Source organism: Alexandromys fortis, unplaced genomic scaffold, assembly GCF_014885135.2.
Source record: "Alexandromys fortis isolate MF-2015 unplaced genomic scaffold, M_Fortis_MF-2015_v1.1 scaffold_352, whole genome shotgun sequence".
NCBI classification, from domain to species: domain Eukaryota; kingdom Metazoa; phylum Chordata; class Mammalia; order Rodentia; family Cricetidae; genus Alexandromys; species Alexandromys fortis.
The window spans coordinates 341,942-364,795 of NW_026068237.1; the positions used below are offsets into that span (position 1 = coordinate 341,942).

General features: G+C 44.5%; 1 protein-coding gene across 12 annotated transcripts in view; it reads left to right on the forward strand.

The window, feature by feature from the left end:
* The window catches only part of CUNH9orf43 (chromosome unknown C9orf43 homolog), a 32,603-nt gene extending 10,012 nt beyond the window's left edge, over positions 1–22,591 (forward strand). For 5 of the 12 annotated variants that reach the window (XM_050131029.1, XM_050131026.1, XM_050131025.1 and 2 more), the window contains 11 exons: positions 1,037–1,137; positions 1,585–1,648; positions 2,065–2,118; positions 3,020–3,195; positions 3,832–3,979; positions 4,343–4,415; positions 4,671–4,729; positions 4,914–4,956; positions 8,327–8,409; positions 9,370–9,439; positions 9,679–10,567. In XM_050131029.1, coding sequence (XP_049986986.1) covers positions 1,037–1,137; positions 1,585–1,648; positions 2,065–2,118; positions 3,020–3,195; positions 3,832–3,979; positions 4,343–4,415; positions 4,671–4,729; positions 4,914–4,956; positions 8,327–8,409; positions 9,370–9,439; positions 9,679–9,908 — 1,101 coding nt within the window. In that variant the 3' untranslated portion in view covers positions 9,909–10,567. Of the gene's footprint in view, positions 1–1,036; positions 1,138–1,584; positions 1,649–2,064; positions 2,119–3,019; positions 3,196–3,831; positions 3,980–4,342; positions 4,416–4,670; positions 4,730–4,913; positions 4,957–8,326; positions 8,410–9,369; positions 9,440–9,678; positions 10,568–21,956 lie in introns of those variants that run through there. The other 7 variants (XM_050131033.1, XM_050131027.1, XM_050131034.1 and 4 more) reach the window with 7 other exon arrangements.
* The last annotated feature ends 263 nt before the right edge of the window (positions 22,592–22,854 follow it).

Consider the following 22,854-nt stretch of genomic DNA (forward strand, 5'->3'; position numbering starts at 1 on the left):
TGGAACAGGTAAGGATTTCTCTCTGTCCTTATATAGGACATTTTCAGCTTTTAAGTAAACATTCTTATTTCATATCCAGAGAACTTAGGTTGCCAAAATGTCATGCTTAAAATGGGCCTTAAGGTCATCTAGTCTGATGCCTGCAACTTTAAAAACTGTGATCCATGGTTAGACACGGATTTTATATACATGTATGAAAATGTCATAATGAAACCCATCATTTTATATGCCAACTAAAAATAATGCTAGATTTTGCAGTCAAAAAGAGCATCAGAAAATTTTTACCTTCCCATAGGGTAAATATTCTGATATTTCCTGTCTTGTTCTCTCTCTTTCTCTCTCTCCTTGCTCCTCTCTTTCTTGTTTTTTTTTTTTTTTTTTCCTTTTTCTTTTTTTGAGACAGAGTCTCATTATGTAGCCCCAGGTGGCTTGGAACTTGTTATGTATATTAGGCTGGCCTGGAACTCACAGAGATACCCTTGCCTCCACCTCCCCAGGACAGTCAGTTCTGATCAGAAGGCAAGACTTAAACAGAATATGGACTAGATGATTCATAGGATTTCCTTGAACCCTAGTGCTGTGTGATCGATCTCAGGGGTGGGAGAAATTAACATGCTAACTTATATGGATTTCTGTAATTATAGACAGGGTTAAACTAAAGGAAGAAACCTTGATTACCTGTACTCAGTATGTCCCTGGTTCCAAAATGTGGGCTGCCTTACCTACAGGGAATCCCAGTCTTTGCAGTGGAGTGGCAGAATAAGTAGAGTCCCTGTAGGGTTGCCTCAAGATAGCTTCATATGAAATGGGTTTTTCTAAATTCTACACTAATGTCATGCAGAAGCAGGGAATGTTATTGTTTAAAACTTCTACCCCTTGAGAAGTACTTGTATTGCTATCTGATGTAGGAGGGTTTTTTTTTAAATAATTTTCTGAATCATGAAATGTTTTGGTGAATATAACAATATAGCATTTGGTGTGTGGCCCCAGCCTCCTGCTGGTGCTCAGTCCCAGACCACTGCACACCTTTTCCTAGCTTTCAGTGTTGAATTTGAATGAGGCAAAACTTCCTTTCTCCGAAGATGTCAGAAACATGGTGGTAACCTGGGTTCCAGAAGAAGTGGAGAAGAGCGTGAGGTGAGCATCCTGTCTAAACCTTAGCCGCCATGGTACCCATACTCTCTAAGTTCCCTGTAGGCTTCTGTGACCCCTTTTTCATCTCATTGTAAGCAAAACAAAAACAAAACAATAGATTTCTCATTCATATCAATCTTAAGAATTTCTTTTCCACTTTCGCTTTGTGACCAAATTATCCTTCTTTATATATGCATCATGTGTGTGTGTGTGAGAGAGAGAGAGCGTGAACGCGTATGTGTGCTGTCACCAACAAGAGCCATTAAAGTTCCTTTTCTTTCTTGTAAAGAAATTGTGGGGGTAGGTGGGCCTGGGATAGAATGGTGGTCGTATGAAAGAAACTGAAACATAGCGTAGCTTCCCGCCATCTCCATGCTTGTCACTCACAAATGTCTGTAGTGCTTCTATTTTAAAACGTCTGGGAATGAGTTCTGGTTTTTTTATTTCAAGCTCAGTTGGAAAGACTTCTGCTTTTTCCAGGTGGCTTGAGAAGAAGAGGAAGAAGCTGGGAGAGGTGAGTTTCATCTTTGCCCCTTATGAAGTGATGCTGTAGAGCTGACAGGGGTTCTTTAGGAGTAGCCACAGACATCTTCAGACCCCTCCCTATCTATTCTCTGTGGGAAGGTAAGAAATACTTGAAGAGAGGAAGGAAGGAAGCAGTGGCCAGTCAGAAGCAAATTCCCAGTGTGATGGGATAGTATTCCAGTGGATCAGGAGTTATTATGGCCTGGGCCTCCAACCCCAAGCCTGCCTTTCTCGTAAATATGATCTTATGTCCCTGGAAGTAGTTCCTGTTCCATGTCCTTTCTTGACCAACTCCCACTTTCTGTCTGGTACCCAATTGGATTAGTGTTGTTAGTTTGTTCAGTGGATAAGTGAACGGCCTCTTCAGAAAAACAAATTGATCCTGGCTTTGTATCATTGAAACAGCATGTTAGAAGCCCAACAAGGGAGAAACTGGGTGTCCTTCATGGAGGAGAGAAGGTGGGAAAAGTTGACGTAGGTCTGTGTGTTATTTTGTTGTTGTTGTTGTTGTTGCAATCACCAAAATTCCCAAGAGAACAACTTCACGGGTGGAAAACCTTCTACTGGCTCGAGTTTCAGAGGGCTCACAGCAAGTGGTTGCTTGGCCTCAGGTGCCTGGGCAGACTTTGGGCTGGTAGGAGCATGTGGCAGAGGCTGTTGGATGATTGGCAGACTGGGTGCAGAGGAAGAGGCTAGGAAAGCTGTGGCCTCTAGGACCACGTCTCCAGTTGCCCACTGCTGCCACCTAGGTTCCACCTCCCCTTTACTGCGTCCCATTTGTGCCATCATATTATGAACCCATCAAGGGATTAATCCACTCATGACATCAGTGGCCTCATGGTCTAATCATTTCTGGAGTCCTTTCAGACACACCCAGAGGGTGCTTTGCTAATCTTTTTAACATTTTTAGTAGTTGTTGTTAGTGTGTATGTGTGATCAGAGGACAACTCTTAAGAGTCGATCCTCTCTTTCCATCATGGCTTCCAGATTGTGCAGCAAGTGTTTTTACCCACTGAGCCCAGTCACCTGCTGCTCTCAGTGTTTTATTTTATTTGTTTATGTTTTATGTATGAGAGCTCTGCATGTACACCTGCATGCCAGAAGAGGGCATCAGGTCTATTGTAGATGATCACGAGCCACCATGTGGTTGCTGGAATTGAACTCAAGACCTCTGGAAGAGCTGCCACTGCTCTTAACCCCTGAGCCATCTCTTCAGCCTCACCTCAGGTTTTTTTGTTTGTTTGTTTGTTTGTTTTAATTCAATCAAATTGACACAGTCTGGAAATGAGGAGTTTCATTTGTCAGGGTGGAATATTGGGAGGAGAATGCTTCAGAGAGTGACTTGCATGGTTTCTTCCAGAAAAGCAAGCCATCTCTGTATTTTTCTGGAAGGCAGTATACGTCAACACATTCGAGAAGTCTGGGGGTGACTGTGCCTCCTCCCTCCCCAGTGCACTTATTTGACCAATTAAGTTCCAAAGCCATACCTCTATTGACCCAAGTGGACATGCTTCCCCGGGATCTCCTGAAGGAATGGTGAGTATTATGGAGTCAGTGAGGAGAGCCAGAGCCCTGCTCTTTGTTGAAGTTGAAAAGGGCAGAACCATGTGCTTTGAGAACAGGGAGCAAGCTCGACCCTTGTTTGGATTACTGACATGCAGGGTGAGAGTTATCACTGCCACCATTCATCAAGCCCTGACTGTCCACTGGGCTCCAGGCTAAGCCTATTAGGTGGCCTCTCATTTGAATTCCTGTTCTCCTTTTTCCCCCATTGATTAATTATGGACATTTGTCCATTTGGGAGGTATAATGGTGTGTGTAGTTTGGCGTGTGACAGCCTTTGAATTGCATATTGAAACTTAACTGGCTTTGTGAATTATTGGTAACTTATTTAGCTCATTTCTGCCTAGCTTTCCTCATCTGCAGACTGAGGAGGATGATAATGTCTGTCCTTAGGTGCTGTAAGGGATTAGTGGTATAAAGCACAGGAGTCTGGTACAGAGTTAGCCATTAACTGAGTAGAAGACATGTTACTGAGAGAGACCCACGCAAGTCTTTCTAGAGCCCAAGTGGAACTTTCTTTAAAGCCCCTTTTCTTTCTCTCAAGCTCCACTCTCTGGGAAGAGCCGACTGGAAAGTTGCTGACTATCTAGATGTCTCTGTCCCCTTTAGCATTTTGGCACATGAGAAAACCATGGCTTGTCCTGAGGTAAAGACAGAGTTGGCCAAGATGAAAAAGAATCTTCCTCTGGAAAGGACCCGCCCTGACAGCGCTCTCTCTTCTAAGATGTATCTAACTGTGCACCGCCTGACCTTGCAAGTAAGAGCCATGGTGTCTCAGAGGAGAAGGCCTACAATGAAGTCATGCCCATCTGTCTTCAAGACAGGAAGATTTGGCTGTCTGCTATCTTCGCTCTGCCCTGCAACTCTGGGCCCAGGCCTTGCAGAGTGGAGGGCTGGGTTATATGGGAGTGAAAGCCAGTATAGGGGGAGGGGCAAGGGGAGCAATGTCTCTGGGTCTTCTGGACCCTGTTTTCAACTCCTTTCCTTTCTTCCTCGGACCTTGGTAGAAAGCTGCTGCCAAACATCTGTTTCTCAAAACATGCTTATAGACTAGGTCAGTGCGTGCTTGGGGCAGAGAAAGACCCGCACAGGAGCTTCTCATGCATTTTTGTTCTGGCAGAGACCATCATTGAGGTACCCTGAACATCTGAGGAAGCTGCAGTACAACCTGAAGAGAGACGAAGGATCTTCAGGTACCGTCTCCCGTCGGCCCCTGCACTGCCACTGTGTTCTCTCACATCACTTGGTCCATGTTCAGGTCTCTCTCTTGCCACAGTCACACCGAGTCACGTGGAGAACTCAGGAGACTCCAGTTTCAGAGCAGCTTCTTGCTTGGTCCTGGCCAGGGAAGCAGAGTACCATAGTGGGGCAGGTCACAGTAGGTAGCCTAGCAGAAGGTGTGGGCTCTCAGTAGGGGAGAAGACTGAGCTGGCCTCTCTGGTTACCAGGTTACAAGAAGCAGCAGAAGCAGCAGCAGAGGAAGGTGAAAACCTCTACTGAAATGCAGGTATAGTAGTGAAGAAAGTCTCTTGGGTAGGGGTACAGTGAGGACTGGGAAGGGGTAACTGAGAGGAGGGGTTCTCCCCTATCTGTCGGGTGTGGATATGACATTACTACCCAGATGTCTTTCTTTTTGCAAAAGTTTTCTTTGCTTCCAAAAGTCCTAATTCAGTTCCTTATGTTGGTTTCAGGAGGCTAAGAAGACAGTCAAGAGTGATGTGGAGAGAGAGCCTAGTATGTACAGGTCGACGTCTATAACTCTCCCTTTGCTCAGTCAAGTGCTGGTGTCCTGGGCTGTAGTGAAGGCAGCAGTCAGGCATGCTTTTGTCATTGTAAAACTTGCCTTTGTCAGGCATTCAGAATTGTTCAGGAAATACTCAGTCTGGCTGACTGGTCTGCCCCGAGTCATCCTTGAACTAACTAGTAACTGAACAAGCAGGTTAGCAATATGTCTGCTTCACACGGGCTTTCGAGAGATGGCTGATTCATAGTTGTATTTTCTTCAGAGCTTCTACCAGTACATCACAGGCTGAGGTGAGAGGGTTGGAAGTTTGAGGGTTACATAGACAGATCCTGTCTCTCAAGAGCCCTCTGGTTTCCCTACCAAAAGCTGGAGAGTTCTGGGGCTCACTGGGTATTCAACAGATTGTATCAACAGTAGCCAGTACTCAACAGGCAGCCTTTTTAAACCGGTGTTGATGTTGAAACCCAGAATAGTACCTCTGTTTATGGAACTCTGATCTCATACGACTGAAGGGAACATGGAACACTGTCTGGCTGACATTTCTCAGCTTGAATGCAGAGTAGAAAGGCCAAGGAAGACTCTTCTAGAATCTTTTAAGATTGTTCTGCCTTGCTCAGACTGTGTATTTCTGGCTTTACTTTGCAAACAACCAAATTCTCAGAATTCGTTGTGGAATCTGGGGTCCTGAGAGGGCTCAGGTGAGACGTCCCTGAGAAAGATGCCGTCCTCTTGCTTTGCTTCGTGTCCTACGTTCTCTGTATCACTCTATCTGTTAGCCTGGAGAGTTCATATCCATGATGATCACTCCCACAGTTCTCTTCTGGTACCTTTTGTGCTTCTTCCTGATGCCCCCAACAAGAGCTGTTTTGCTTGGGTGACTGGTATGCCTCTCTGAGTTAGGGTCTCAGAGCAGTGTCTGTCCTCCCTGAGATGGACTTTACAGAGAAGACGATGTGTGAATTGGATCCTGATGTGGGGAAAGGATTCCTGGAATTGAGAGTAGCCTATGAAGACACATCTTGCCTAGTGTAACTGCTTAGAGTGGCTAAGAGGGTTTAAGGGAGAGTGTGGAGAGGGCGTCCTACATGGACTCTCTGCACCTATATTTGCCCTTTAGGTCCCAGGTCAGTATGTCCATCCTGACTACACACTGACGCCACATGAGAAGCTTTTTAAAACTTAACACCCATCCTGAACCCACATTTGAATTTCTGGAATTGGGGACCCAGGTATGTTAAAGCTTCCCAGTGCTGCTAATGTGAACTTAGCTGAGAACCAGTGCTCATGGGAGCATGATAGGTGCTCTGTTTCAGCAGAATATTCGGAAGCTGTTCATCTAGAGAAGGTTGAGAAAGAGAGGATGGGTGCGTTCAGGGTGTGATTGTGAAAACTGTGTACGTAAAAGAAACACCCTAGGGCCTGTATTCAGAAACTAATATGGGCCTGTTGGGGTATCCCCAGAGGACGGCAGTCACATTCTCACAGAAGGGATAGTAATGGGTGGAAACCGAGATAGCAGCAGCCTCTTGATTTCTTTTTGAGACAAGGTCTCACTGTGTAGCCCAGGCTGGCCTGGAACTCACTAGTAGATCAGGTTGACCTCAGACTCTTGATCCTTCTTCCATTGCTTCTAAGTGCTGGGATGACAGGCGTACACTGCCATGCCTGCCTTAGAGATCCAGTTTCTTTTGCTGCTGATAATGGCAGGGATCCACTTTGCACCTCTTTGAGGAATTCTGGGTCTCTATGTCTCTGTCTGTCTGTCGCCTTTGTTGAATGCAAGTTACGTATTGCTTTCTTCTTGTATTTTCCAGTTGTCCTCCCTTGTATTCACTCTTTCCTTTCCTTACATGGTAAGACTTGACTTTCCTCTCACCTGGCTGGGCAAGGCCCGCATGGACAATTGTGTCATCAGCTTTTGTCTGCTCTACTTGTAAATCCTGGACTGCTTCATCACTTTGATGACTTTTGAGATGTCCCTGTACAACATGAACTCTCTCATCCTGTAATGGGCATAGACTGAGCATTACACTTCTGTCTCAGTTCTTTGGATAGTTCTTGCTTCAGTCAGAAGTTATAAAGAGATTGGACTTTATTTGGTTCCTGCCTCTCCAGCAATGGCCTCAAAGAGGCGAGTGTCTCTCTCTTTAAATTTAAATTTTATTTTATGTTTATGTGTACCTGTGGACCCTGTGGATGTGGTGCCCAAGAAAGCCAAAAGAAGACATCGGATGCTCTGGGACTAGAGTTTCTATCTGTCTGTCTGTCTGTCTGTCTGCCTGCCTATCTATCTATCTATCTATCTATCTATCTATCTATCTATCTATCTATCTATCTATCTATCTATCTATCTATTATAGATTTCTGCCTCCTCCCGGCCACCGCTTCCCATTTCCCTTCCCCTCCCACAATCAACTCCCCCCTCCCTCAGCAGCCCGAAGAGCAGTCAGGGTTCCCTGTCTTGTGGGAAGTCCAAGGATCTCCCACCTCCTTCCAGGTCTAGTAAGGTGAGCATCCAAACAGCCTAGGCTCCCACAAAGCCAGTACGTGCAGTAGGATCAAAACTCAGTGCCATTGTTTTTGACTTCTCAGCAGCCCTCATTGTCTGTTATGTTCAGCGAGTCCGGTTTTATCCCATGCTTTTTTTAGACCCAGTCCAGCTGTCCTTGGTGAGTTCCCGATAGACTATCCCCATTGTCTCAGTGTGTGGGTGCACCCCTCGTGGTCCTGAGTTGCTTGCTTGTGCTCTCTCTCCTTCTGCTCTGATAGTTATGAACTTCATTGTGTATTCTGGGATGTGAACTTGGGTCCTCTGGAAAAAAGCAACTAGTTCTCTTAACCACTAAGCCATCTCTCCAGTCCTCTTCCTACTTTTTTTTTTTTTTTTTTTTTTTTTTTTTTTTTTTTTTTTTTTTTTTTTTTTTTTTTTGAGACAAGTTCTCATGGTGTGGTCCCAGCTAGCCTGGTTGAGTTGGAACTCACCTGCTTCTGCCTCCTGAGTGCTGTGTGCCTCACCACTGCTGGCACTGAGTCTCTTGGCACATGCTTTATTCTCTAGTAGACGTGGTTACAACCTAGGTAGACAGGACCACAAACAGCTCAGAAGGCTTCACATGGCATATGCATATTTTGAAACATCACATGGAAACTCATAAATAGGTACAATATTTTTTATACATCAGTTATATAAAAAAGATGCTCCTTGACAGAAATGGAATTTAGAAGGTCTAACTCCCTTTATCTGCCAGCAAGGCCTCATCTTGTCCTGCCTAGGGAGCTACTTTAGGGGTCAGCCAGAAGTCCAGCAGTGGGGCGTGAAATGCCAATAAGAAGAGGATTGAACCTACTTTGTGTTACTAGGCCCAAGAATCCCATCAAGACAGGAAAGTGAGCAAAAGCAGAAGGAGCAGGAAGAGGAGGGGAAGAAAGTCAGTGTGAAGCATGTGAGTATGCCCCAGACCCCTGCAGCCCAGGTTCGATCCCCTCCTGCTGTTAGCAAACATCAAAGTACAGGCAGAGATAGCTATTCAGTTCCTTTTTTTGTTGAGATGGGATCTTGCTATGTAGCCCAGGATGACTTCATACTTGATGGTCTTCCTGCTTCAGTCTCCAGAGGACTATGATCACAAGCTCATGTCACCATGCCTAGCCATGATGTGTGGTTTCCAATAAGTCAGGGTTGACTGGACAGTCAGTCATTCTTCTCTTATTTGAGATCATTCAGTGCCCCTGGAGGAAGGGCTATTAGCCAAGTTGCCTGTGTTCTCACCTATGATTTCTCTTTATGTAATTTATTAGTGCTTATTGAAAGACTAGTCACTTTTTATATTTTAAAAATACATTTATTTTATGTCTATGTTAGAGAGAGAGAGAGAGAGAGAGAGAGAGAGAGAGAGAGAGAGAGAGAGAGAGAAGCCACAAGAGGACATCAGATCACTGGGAACTGGAATTGGAATTGTGGGTAGTTATTTGCTTTCTGACATGGGTGCTGGGGACTTGAACACTGCAAGAGCAATATATGTTCTTAACTGCTGAACCAGCTCTCGGTTTTTTAAATTACTAATTTTTTTAGACACTCCATAAAACAGTGTTACTTCTTGTACCATTTATTGACTAAAGTAGCCACCATTTCACATAAATTCCCAGGAGTGAATTTTCTTGGTGAGAGCAGTCTGGCAGTTCTGGGCAGCCATCTCTGGAGGCAAGCTTCCTGGAAATGGGGATAAGTGGGCCCTGGCTTCACCTAGGTGGCCTGGAAAACAAAGAATGTGATAAAGGCTTGATTTCTGTCCTGGGACTCTTTATTCTGCCTTAGATGTTAATTTCCCCAAGAAAACTGTCTTTCAGAAAGTTCCTTTGGTTTGCTAGATTTACATTTCTTCTGCTTACCCCCATGAGTTTAGGTTTCCATAGATAACTCAGTGACATATGACTTGGACACCTACTACACAGACTACTACACCAGCCCAGAGAGTAAGTGCCTGAGAACAGGAGAGCCGACCCTGTGGACCCTGTGCTGGCTAGGACGGCTGACTTTCTGGAGAGGAGTAGCAGGGTTGGGGGGAGGACGAGCAGGGATGGGGGGGGGAGGAGGAGCACAGTCCTTATGCTTTGGAGGGGTCCTAAAGAGAGCCAGTCTGTTCTAAAATGCCTCTTGTTACAGTTATTTGGGAGAAATACCCCATGCTATTAATGGTTGGGTCTTCTTTTAGGTCCTGTAATATTTGAGTCAGATTACAAGGACATGAGTGATGTGGATGAGACTATGTTGGGAATGCTTCCTTCCAGCCAAGACAGCAGTCCCAGGAGTATGTCTGGAAGTGTGGACAGAACCGGCTGGAACCCTGATCTCAAACTGCTGAGGATTCTTCAGGCCAGTGTTGAGGAAGATGAGGAGAACCATCTTTCTAGGGCACAGAGCGAGGCGTCTCAGGATGCTTAGGCTGGGGATGTCATACGGGGCAGCCTACCGGAACAGTTCTTGGTATTTTGAGGACAATGACCTTGGACATTGTTCTCTGGATTCCTCCAACAGGATGAGGGCTTAGAGACCTTGCTTTTTTCACTTGCTTTACAACTCCAAAATGAGTGAGAAAAAACCCTTAGTTCCGCTAAATATAGGAAACTTTTCCAGGGCAGATTATTTTCACTATTAAACCCAATCCCTTATCAAAGGACTTGTTCTCTGTTTCCAGGAAGAGAGGAGGTAGGTGCTTCCTTGTGTCTGTTTTCTGGGTCCCCTTTATTGCTCTGAAATCTTTGTAGGGGTAGGAAGCTAGACTCAGCTATGGGAACCTTTATAATATCCCTACATACTCTGCTCATTCCCTGGAGATGCCGTCTCTTGGTAACGGGGCCTGCACCATTATCAAGTGGGAATCACTGTGGGCTGCTCCCACCTTTGAGTTCATCTTAGCTACAAATAATTCAGTATTGAAAAAAAGCACTAAAAATCCAAAAATTATTTCATTACACAGAACTAATACTGATCGCTTGATTTCACATATCCAAGCACATTCAAATTTTCATGTCTTATTAAGTTTTTTTTACAGTTGACATATTCGTATTAGAATTCAAATAAAATTTATAAGTTACATTTTCTCAGTATGCGCTAATCTCTTTTAATTTGTACACCCCCCTCATTTTTTCTTTCTCTTTTCCTAGAATTCATTCCAACTCTAAAGAACTTAACAAAATTTCTAGTTTCTAAGAAATCTAGTCATGCTGGGCAGTGGTGGCGCACGCCTTTAATTCCAGCACTCAGGAGGCAGAGGCAGGTGAATCTCTGTGAGTTCGAGGCCAGCCTGGTCTACAAGAGCTAGTTCCAGGATAGGTTCCAAAGCTACAGAGAAACCCTGTCTCGAAAAACAAAACAAAACAAACACACACACACACACACACACACACACACACACACAAGAAACCTAGTCTTCAGGGAAATTTCAATGTCCATAAAGACAAAGACCCAGAATTCCAGAGACTCAGGAGCCTTCTAACTTGGTTTTTGGATGAAATTTTTTCCATTGTGTTTAGCCCATAAAAAACCTTTACTATTAAAAGCTGAAATCTTTTAACCTGTAAAATTTCAAAATTGCATAAAAAGTAAAGGGAATATAATATAATATAGCAAAACTCTACCTGGGGCATTGGTAAGTTTGTTTTTAAAGGCCTTTGGTTGGGTTGGACCACATACTTTAGAAAGACCTACTCTTGCTTTGTTTTGTTTTTCTAGCTAATGTTTTTCATGGACAGAGAAGTCTATAAGACCAATGACAAGCTTACCTTCTTTTAAAAATGTAACTCTTAAAGTTCTTCGAGAACTTCATAATGCATACCATGTATTTTGATCATATTGACCCTTGTGTCTCCCAAGCATACCTTCTTGAAGTCTCATTTCTTTTGTATTTGGCCCCTGGTGTCTGGAACCCTAGAATTCCCTAACTAAATGGTCGCACACTTGCTTCCATGGCCTCTGCAAGGCTCTTTCCTGAGCCTGCCAGCTATATGTGTGCTGCTGGGTTTGAGGCGCTTAAAAGAGGTCTGGTTAGAGGGCTGGAGCGCCTGCAGGTGTGACTGATGAGAACGGCTGTGTACTTAGGCTGTCAGGTGTGGCATCTCCCGAAGCTGTGAGGTTTGCATGATGCTGAGTATGGACTGGTGGCTTAGTTACTTTTCTATTACTGTGATAAGCCACAGTGACCAAGGCAGTTTATAAAACAAAATGTTTAATTTGTTATCACAGTTTTGGTGACTTTGAGCCCATGATGGCAGCAAGAACCACTGAGAACTCACGTCTTGATCTGAGAGTGTGAGGAGAGAGGAGAGAGCAGTGGGTATTGTGCGAGTTCTTTGGAGCCTGAACCTCCTCCATCAAGGCCATACATCCCAATCATTCCCAAACAGTTCCACCAATTGGGGCCGAATATTCAAACGTATGGGCTTATGGGAGCCATTCTTACTCATAACACCACAACTGATCAAGTAGGAAAGTGTGTGGTATCTTGACTTGTAATTCTTCCATGCACAAGCATACTCAGTAGAACTGGTTTATGCTCTTCTCCGGGCAGGTGGGATGACAGTGTGTGAAAGCACTTGCTGTGTGGAACTGAAGACCCCAAGCTGGGTCCTCCGATCCTACAGTGGGAGGAGTTCCGACATGTGTATGACATGGTTCATATCTGCCTGCACTCGTACCTACAAACCACAGATAACACAATCAATTAAATAAAATTTAAGAAAAAGTTGGGGTGAGATTGTGCATGCCCTGTGCAGACACCCTCAACTGCTATGAAGTAAGAAGCTGTCTGACATGGGTCTTCCACAAGAGCAGTGTGCACCCTTAACCACTGAGCTCTCTCGGCAGCCTGTTGCTTTTCTTTGTCTAACCATATCATCTAGTACAGTGTTAGCAGAAGTGGTGAAAGCAGACATCCTTGTCTTGTTCTTGACCTTAGGAGAAAAAATGCTCTCTTTTGCCACAAGGTTGTTGTTAGCTATAGGTCTTTCCATAGGAGTCCATATGGATTAGAAATTCTGTCCTTTGCTTGTTGAGAATTCTTTTGTTCCTTAACTGTGAAAAGACATTGGTGTTTGTAAATTTTTTCTGTTTAATGAGTATATATTTTTGGCTGTTTATTTCATTAATATATCACATGGATTTTTTCCTTTGGCTATTAAACCAACCTGCATTCCTGAGATAAATTTTACTTGATTGTGGTGTATGGCTATTTTTAAGTCTTTGGATTCAATTTCCTAGCTTTTTTTTTTAAAGACAGGATCTTAGTTTGTAGCTTGGGCTGGTGTATCAGTTATTACTTAGACAGGATCTTAGTTTGTAGCTTGGGCTGGCATATCAATTATTATGTAGCAGAGGCTGACCTCAGACTTACAATCCTCCTGCATCAGCCTCCTGAGCAGCTGGATTATAGGCTTGAGCTGCCATGCTCTAGAGCCCTCTTGGATGTACCTTTCTTGTGGTGTCCCTAGTTTTGATATCAAAGACTCATTATAATAAGTTGGTATATTATGTTTTTATTTGTTGGTATTCTTTGTTTTTTGGGAAAGTTGGTGAAGACATTAAATTCTTTAACTTTTGGTAGAATGTGCCAATGAAGCAATATGGGTTTGGACTTTTCTTTTGGAATAGTTTTTTATTTATTTATTTGATTGTTTATTAATTATGAACTCAACCCATTGTTTTACGTCATCAGAATATTTATTTTTATTTTTATGTGTTTGGGAGTTTTATCTGCATGTGTGTCTGTGCATCATGTCCTTGCCTAGTGCCTCTGGGACTAGAGTTCCAGATGGTTGTGAGCTGTTATGTTGGTGCTGGGAACTGAACCCAGGTCTTCTGAAAGAGCAGCCAGTGCTCTTAACTACTGAGCTATCTTTCCAGCCCTGTTTCTTCTTTAATCTGTTTCTGTAGTTTCTAAATATTTGTCAATTTCATCTACATTGTCATTTCTTTGCACACAATTATATATTTTATTTTTTGTAACCACTTTTTTTTTTTTTTTTTTTTTTTTTTTGCGGGGAAAGTGTTCCCTATGTGGTTTCAGCTGTTCTGGAACCCACTCTGTAGAAAAGATGGTCTGAACTCATAGAGATCCACTGCCTCTGCCCTCAGGTGCTGGGATTAAAGGTGTGCACCACCACTGCCTGGATGTATATATATGTTATTTCTTATGATATCTTTTATCTCTGTAAGGTTGGCAGTAGTGTCTCTGTGTTCTTCCTACACTTGCCTCTCTCTGTTAAGACAGGTTCTCCTGTAGCCTAGCCTGACCTGTACCTTACTGTGAGCTGAAGATGACCTTGAAGCCTCCATCCTCCACCTCTCCCTCCTGGGTGCTCAGCAGGACTCCCTCGCTTGCTTACTTCTGGGCTCACGTCCCCCTGTCATTCCTGATTAGTAGGATCAGAACTGAGTCTTCCTCTTTTATTTTGTTTGTTTGTTTCTTTTGTTGATTAGCTAATGATTTGTCATTTCCATTAGAAAATGAGTTTCTAGCCTTCTTGTTCCTGTTTCCTTCTTTCTGTTTGCTGTGGGTGTTTGTTATTTCCCCAGTGGCTTAAGGTCGAAGACAGGTTGTTGATTTTAGTATTTATTTGTTTGTTTGTTTTTGTAGTAGCAGGGATTGGATTTAGAACTACACGTACTAGGTAAAGGGTCTACCCCTGACCTATATATCTCCACAGGTACTAGGTAAATGGTCTATCACTGACCTATATATATATCTCCACCTCTACTTTTTGAATGTGGGTCTTATTTTTTTCCACCTTAAAAGATCAATTTTACTTGGTTATAATTCTCTTAACTATTTCTAATGATTTTCATCCTAGATTCTATTTCTTTTTAAAAGCATAATATTTTTATTGACCTTTTTTTGGGGGGAATTTCACATCATGCGCCTCAATCATGCTCAGCTCCCAGTTCTCTCATGTCTGTTTCCCTTTCCTTGTAACACCCCCACACACACAAAGAAAAAGAAGAAAGGAAAAAAAGTCCACTTTGTGTTGTCCATCACATGTTTGTGGCCTCACAGATTCTCACTTTCTCACATATATATGCATGTCTTTGGGGACGTTTCTGAGCTCAGGCTGTGGTGGGAGGACAGGGACAGTGCTGTGCTCTCTGTTAAGATCAGAGCGATTGGCAGATGTGGGTCTTGAGACCTTGCCTACCTCTGTTGGTATGAAACCCTGCTCCATAGCGATGACAAGGTCACCAGGGCCCCAGTATTCTCAGTGGGACCATGCCCAGAGTAGAGCCCCTGGGTAGAAGAAGGGAGTCCTCACTCAAATAAGCCAGTGTACTGACCTGGAACTTAGGATTGGAAACAGGTGGTAGGGAGCTGATAACTGGTCCCTCCTGGAAAATAGTCCCCTGATTTGTTGCTGGAGATGAAGCAGCCATGCATTTTTGGCTGCAGTAGACCAGAGTATACTTTCTGTCTCTCAAAAAGTTCATATTCTTGGTCACATACCATAGAACCTAAGAGTTTCAAGAAAATTTTGTAAACTTTATTTTCCTCCCTGTCTCCCTCCCTTCCTTTCTTCCTTCCTTCCACAGGGCTGGAGAGATGGCTCAGTGCTTAAGAGCATGGATAGGCTAATCTTCCAGAGGACCTGGGCTCAGTTCCCAGCACCTACTAGGTTACTGTCTGTAACTCTAGTTCCAGGGGATCCAACACCCTCTTACAGACATACATGCAGGCAAAACACTAATGCACATAAAATAAAAATAAATTAAAAAATAACTTTTAAAAATATGGTGTGTGGGGGGGGGGTAGGGGTGGGTGTGTATGCACATGTCACGGCACTCATGCATAGGTCAGAGGACATTTTGTGGGATTTGGTTCTCTCCTTCACAACAAGGGTCCCTGGGATCAAACTTGGGTGTTAGACTTGGCAGCAAGTGCCTCTACCTACTGAACCATCTTATCTGCCTGTTTTTGTATATTTTCTTGAAAAAAAATGTTTTTCCTCCTCTTTTTCTAAGAGATTTATTTAGTTTATTTCATTTCCATGACTGTTTTCCCTACAAGTGTGTAGTGCCATGTTCATGCATGGTGCCCACTGAGGTCAGAACAGGGAATCAATTCCCCTGTAAAAGAAACCACCACATGGGTACAAGACCTGAGTTGTTGCTTTTGTTAAATAAGAGAAACAAGCACTCTTAACTGTTGAGTCATCCTCTAGCCTGTTGGGTAAGTATTGTTTGGTTGTATACCTTTGTGAGGAGTCCTGTAGACCCGAGTCTGAGTGCTTGACTGGAGAACAATGAAGCTCCTCACGTCCTGGGTCACATAGGAACTCTGGTTGAGTCTAAGATCTTTGAAGAGAAACTTTCCCTCATCAATTATTCATTATCCTAAGGACAGTTTGATTAAACATGGTCTCGAAATGGACCAAAGTAGAAAGCCAAACCTGCTACCTCCCATTGTCCCATCGACAGTGATGATATCACACTGCTGTGCGTTCATGATTGCAGTGACCACATCTTATCAAGAAGGTGGTGGCTCCTCACTCTTTGATTCCCTAGTCTTTGGTGCCCACAGTCGGTTCACTTCCTCTCCTATGATGTTCCCTAGGCCTTGGAGGGAGTGCCGGAGATGTCCCATTTGAGACAAGCATCAACAGAGTTATTCTCAGAGTTTTGACTAGTTATGAGTCCATACTTTGACCATCACCGACTGCTAAAAGAGGCTTCCTTGACCAAGTCTGAGAACTCACGAGTCTATGGTTATAAACATTTGTATGTAGAAGGCAATTAACAAATGTCTATTTTGAAAAACATCAGTAGTAGAACCTCCCCCCCCCCCCCCCCCGCCACAGTGCCTGTGACATCGCTCTGGCCCTTTAATGTAAGCTGAGATAGACACCTAAAGCAGAAAGAAAGGATAAGGCCATAAAAACAAGAAATGACGAGGACCTCTTAGGTCGTCCTCTGCCTCAGCCTGGCAGTGTTCTGACCAAGGAGGACCCAGGTAACTGTTGCTAACTGCCACTTCCCATCACCGGGGCCTCGGGAAACAAGTAAGACTTGGGCTTGCAGTTAACTTCCCATAATTTGACAGGGGAACTTGTAGTTTAGTGTGTTGAAATATTGTCTTGGGAAGGTAATATTTCCAAGAAAAGAGTCATCGGTCTTTTGCTCTTTGTCACCTTATGCCTGTTAGAAACAGACCACTTGATTTAATTCACTTGGATTTTTGAGCATCATAGGCATATCTGTGTGTAGAAGCAGTCATTGTAAGCACCCTCAGAATCCTGGGTCCACACACTGTCCAGTTTGGGTGTTGTCCCGGCCTCAGGGACCACAGAATCTGTTCTCCATTTTTGGATTAGAGAAAGTCCCTGAGTTTGGTGGGAAGGGGTCAGGGTTTCACCAGTGACCCTTAAAAAGTTAGTTTATTCAAGTATGCCTGAAAGAATTTCTTGCTAGATTAGGGACAGAAATATCCCTGGCCTGTAGATGGAAGTGATTAGAGGCCCTTTGGAGCCAAGCGGAATCCGAAAGAATTTATTTTTTTCTTTCTGTTGCCATAAAGTGCCAGATTATAAAACTAATGTGTTCTTCTATTATACATTAACAAATGCTTATTTACCTGTTATGTGTTAGAGCAGTGGTTCTCAACTTGTGGGTCATGACCCCTGCCAGGGGTGTGTGTGTGTGTCAAATGGCCCTTTCACAGGTGTTGCCTAAGGCCATTGGAAAAGAGATATTTATATTATGATTCATAACTAGCAAATTACAGTTATGAAGTAGCAATGAAAATGATTCTATGGTTGGCAGTCACCACAACATGAGGAACTGTATTAAGGTGTCGTAGCATCAGGAAGCGGGAGGACTACTGTCTTAGAGAATTAACTCCTAGGTTACTTTTTGTTGTTTTGAAGCAGGGGCTCTCTCTGTAGTCCTGGATGGCTTCATAATCATGACAGTCCTCCCGCATCAGCCTCTCAGATGCTGGGATTCCAGACACTTGCAGGTAGCAGTCGGTCACTGAGGTAGTGAGCCTGGAGTTTGGAACTGAAGCAGACCTTGTGCTGGAGTGGGTGTGCTGTCTTGCTCCTCCTGGCTTGCTCAGCTGACTTTCTTATACAACTCAGGACCATTCCTCTGTGGCTGGGCCCATCCACCTCAATCATTAGTCAAGAAAATGTCCTACAGGCTTGCCTACAGGCAGTCTGATGAAGGCATTTTCTCAATTGAGATGCCTCTTTCCAGATAACTTTAGCTTAGGTCAAGTTGACAAAAACCAACCAACACAAATGACCCAGCTATCTTAGTGCCTAGAAAAGAAAGGAAGGGTTCAAGTGGTAGAAAGTTATTTCCTGAAAATAGATTTCTGCAGGGAAAATCTCCTGATCACTGTTTCCCTGGTTGGGCCCACTAGGTGGCAGTATTACATCGTGAAAACGAGCCTTGTGGCAGTGTCTATACAACAAAGGCATTTCTTGAGGAGTAAATGAAGAAAAAGATGTTTTCTAATTTACATATGGGGTCTAACTTAAATGCTTGAGGGACCGGTAGCTCACTGAGGCTGTGCCTGTTGTCACGGTTACAACCCCAGGTAACAAATGACAAATGGGAGTCAGTGGATAACTAGCTGACAAACAGATGGACATATCTTAATAATTTAGATTATCACTGGAAGCACCCTTTCAAGAATGTGCGGAATTCTGGAATCCAGAAGCCTTGGACTCGGGAAAGTTGGGAGCTATTGATGACCTGATTATCATCGGCTGGGCAGACTCAGGAGGCTGAAAATACCAAAAGTAACCTAAGGCGCCAACACTGGTTTGCTTTCTCCCTTGTCCCCAGGTGTAACTCTGTCCCCAGGTGTAACTCTGTATGGTCTGGGTTTTTTTTTTTTTTTTTTTTTTTTGCCTAAAAATTATGAAGCCCAGGATTAAGTCCTAGCACCACAAGGAAGAAAGGGAAAAAAAGAACCAAGTCCACGTGTATATGTGAAACTTTTGAAACTTAGCCAAACCCAGTCTTTAATTTGAGATCCTTCTTGCCTCTGCTTCTGAGGGCCTAGATTATAGGTAGTACTCTCAGGGCCCGTGTCAGAGAATGGGCTGGTGAGGAGACCCCACTGTGTAAAGGCACCTGCTCCCAAGCTTGATAACTGGAATTCGATCTCCAGGACCCACATGATGGAAACACACACACACTGACAAGTGTGTACCCACACAGAGACAAAAGAGAAATACAGAGAGAGGCTGCTGCAGAGATGACATAGGAGGTCAGAGCACTGGCTGCTCTTCCAGAGGACCTGGCACCTACACGGTCCTCACAACTGTCTATAACTCCAGTCTCAGGTGATCTGACACTCTCTTTGGGACTCCGCGTGTTGCATGTATATACACACATGCAGGCAAAACATCCATACAGATAAAATAAAATAAATCTAAAATAGAAATACAGAGTGTAGCTAGTCAGTGGTGGCGCACGCCTTTAATCCCAGCACTCAGGAGGCAGAGGCAGGCAGATCTCTGAGTTCGAGGCCAGCCTGGTCTACAGAGCGAGTTCTAGGACAGGCTCCAAAGCTACAGAGAAACCCTGTCTTGAAAACAAAGAAAGAAAGAAATGCAGAGTGTAGTGTGGTGGTGCACATCTGTAGTCGTGAGGGCATCGCCTCTCCTTTGCTGACTTGTACAGTCATGCAGGACAGAATATTCCTTTAATGATTAGCTTGTGTGTGTCTGGCTGGATGAATGTACACACGTGTGTGCCGTGTGGAAGGTGGAAGAGTGTAGGGTCCCTCAGAGCTGGAGTTTCAGGCATCTGCAAGAAGCCTGACTTGTTCTGTGGGTGCTGGGCTCTGAACTCCAGTGCTCACAACTGTGCAGTAAGTGCTCTCTCCAGCCCCACGGCACAACTATTAGTCGGACAACCGCTATGGCTATGGCAGTGGTCTAGCTATGTGATCATTTCGTCTCATTATCTCTTCTTGTCTTAGCCTGCGTCTCCTGGTTAGTGCCTCAAGCCCCGCTCTGCTGACACCGCAGTTCTCTAATTCTCGCACCTTTCCCTAAGCCCTCCCTGGAAGGGAGGCTCATGCAGTCTCTCTGACAAGGTTACAAGCCTCACCCTATTCACGGCTGCTGCTTTGTTCTGTATGCTCTAACCATGATTGTTTTTTATTTTGAATTCTTCTAATGAGCCATGTCCTATGCTATTTTCAGTCTTAAAATTTTTTGGTACTTTCCATTCAACCTGGAACACTCTTTTTTCCTTCTTGTTTTGTTATTTTCTATTCATTCTTGGGTCTCAACTTACGTGTTCCTCAACTTGGAAACAAGCCCTTTCCCCACCTGAGCACTGTAAAGGTGAGTCTCCTTTTATCTGTCTTTTCGTGGTCTCCGTGGGGTGTGTGTCACAGCTTGTCTATGCCACCCCCTGCTGTCGAACTATGGTTCTGATGGTGCCACGGTGTGTTTCCACGTTTGCTTGAGTGCCCGCCACATTGTAAGTGCCCAGTGATGCATGCTGAGACAGTGAGTGATGAGACGCGTCCCTCCCCTCCTCCCTCCCACTCTCCCTTCTTTCCTTCCTCATTACTAGTATTCCTATTACTATTATAATTACTGGTTTTTTGAAACACAGAGTCTCACTTTGTAGCTCTGGATGTCCTGGAACTTGCTGTGTGGACCAGACTGGCCTTGGACTCACAGAGATGTGCCTGCCTGACTCTTGAGTGCTGGGATTAAAGGCATGCACCACCATGTCCAGCGTTTCTTCCTTTTTAAAAATTAAATAAAAGTCTAATATATTTGGGTGCTTTGCCTACATGTATATCTGTGCACCACATGTATTCTTGATGCTCATGGAGGCCAGAGAAGGCGCTGGAACTGGAGTGACAAACAGTTCTGAATCTGGATGCTGGGACTCTGGAAGAGGAGCAATTTTGCTCTTAACCACTGAGCCATCTCTCCAGCCCCCAACATGTTCTTTTCTTTAGTATACTCATGATCAAGCAGTGTGAGATACACCATTCAAAAGTGGAGCCGCCTAGCACTCGGGAGGCAGAGGCAGGTCGATCTCTGTGAGTTCGAGGCCAGCCTGGTCTACAAGAACTAGGTCCAGGGCGGCCAGGGATACACAGAAAAACCCTGTCTAAAAAAAGTGGAGCTGCAGTGGTGAGAAGAAAAGGCCAGTTGGGATGTCAGCATTTGAAACTGGGTTTCCAATTTTGTGGGTGGCTTTGAGGCAGAACACAGTGATATAAACGGGACAAACTCGGGCATTAGGCAAGGGATAGAGTTCTTCTGGGAGGCTGAAGATGGCTTGGGACTAGATTGGACAGGACCTGGACATTAGTAGCTAGCCAGTGGAGAACCATTGATGGCTGAGTAAATTGCTGCTTCAGAAAATGTTGCTCCCGTGGCCATGTAAAACATGAACTGCTGCAGACCAGTGAGAGTGCGCTGGAGGCTTTCCTAGAAGTTAAGATGGGCATGGTTAGGGCCTGGAGTGATGGGGGCAGCAGGACTGTGGGGAGTGACCAGTGAACACAAGAGAAATGAGGAAGGAGCAGGCAGGGTCACTGTGTTCAGTCGCGGCAGAAAGTAGAAGTCAAGGGGAAAAGCAGTTGAGGGAAAGAATTCATTCATCAAACCCTTATGTGGTAGCGTGAAGACTGCATTTCTCTTGTGGAAATCCAATCAATGCGTGGGGTGTAAAAAGAGTGGAAGAGGAAGCAACAGAGATAATGCAGCTAATGGAGTTGTCCCAGCTCTCCCACTCCACGCGGTACTTCCAAAGGGGGGCCAAGATGGAGAAGGGAAATTCGCTGTTCTCTCTTTCATTTGTAAAGCCGCATGATTTTATGAGTAGCTTAAGGGATCATTTGAGGGCAACTGTGGCTATCCTAACCTATGTCTTATGTGTTGATTATAGAACTGAAATTCCTGGCATGACGTAGACTCCCCCGCCCCCCTCACACTGCCCAGTTCCTGGCAGGTGCTAAATGGGCAGTAGGCAGCTATGAAGACCCTCTCAATCCTCACACTGTGGTGTCGTTCACTCTGAGTGGAAAGATGGGGGAGCAGGCAATTAGGGCTCTAGTGTAGGTGAACAGTTGGAAAGCTGAGCCCACAGAGGAAGACTGGAGACAGGCATGTCAAGGCCAAGATGGCCTGGGGGTCCTGGAATTGGAGAGAGGTTGTGGAGTCATCAGAACAGTAAAATAGCAAGACTGTTTGATGCGTCAGAGGGAGAGGAAACTGAGAAGGGGGAGGGGAAGCAGCACATTTTCCCTGGAAAGGTAGAAGAGTCAGTCATAACAGAAGGCAAGTGTAGAGAAGCGGGAAACCACAGGCAAGGTGGAGACCCTCAAGAACAGAAAAGCAGCTCTCGTAAGGAAATGAGTGGTGACCGACAAACCACTCGACAGCTTCAGCTGCGGTGGTGGCGGAAGTGGCTGATGAAAATCTGGGAGCAAAGAGAATACATGTCACCTCTCTGTTACAGAACCAGAAAAACCGGCAGTGTTGAAGAATCGGCTTCCTGGGTATCATGGCCTCTTCCTTTTGTGACTGGCTGACACCGCAGAACTGAACCTCGACGTCTTACACTGATACAGAAGTAGGCTCTGATCTACTTGAGTCTTACAGTCCAGCTTGCGTGGGGTCCAGCCGAGCCACGAATGTAAGCAGTGCTTCTTGTGCGCTCTCCTAATCGAATCTGCAGTATTTCCTTGCACAACCAGATTCCCACATGACCATAAACACTAACCTGCTAAGAGCTTCTGGGGAGTTCGTTTCTTGTGGTGACCTCATCAGAATCTAGACAAGGCAGCAGACAGCAGCTCGTTCCAGGACGCAGGGGTCCTGCGCGTTTTCAGCTAAGGCTTCCTTACCCTGGTTACATTGTTCTTTTCGAAAAGATTTAAATAATAAGAAAACCCACTTTTATAATGCCCACTTAGCATTTCTGGTGTTTTCTCCATCCTTTTGAGCAGGTGCAGATGACAGTCTGCCATTTTCTCTTGGCCTGAAAGACCCTTAGTGCATATGTAGACTTTGTGTCCACTCAGCTTTTTCAAATCTGAGACAATGCTTCATCTTCATTTCTTTGAAAGGTATTTTTGCTGAGTGGAGAATTCTGGTTTACATTTTGTTTCTCTCACGATTTTAAAGAAGTTCTCTTCAGAGCCCAGACCTTTAATCCCAGCTCTGGGGAGGCAGGTAGACATCTGCGAGTTCAAGGTCAGCCTGGTCTACACAATGAGTTCTAGGTCAGCCAGGGCTATATAGTGAGGTTTGTCTCAAAACAAAACAAAATAACAAACAAACAAACAAACAAATAAACAAACAAACCCCAAAGAACAATAACAAAACTTGGAGGTTCCTACCTGCCTTTGTTGGCA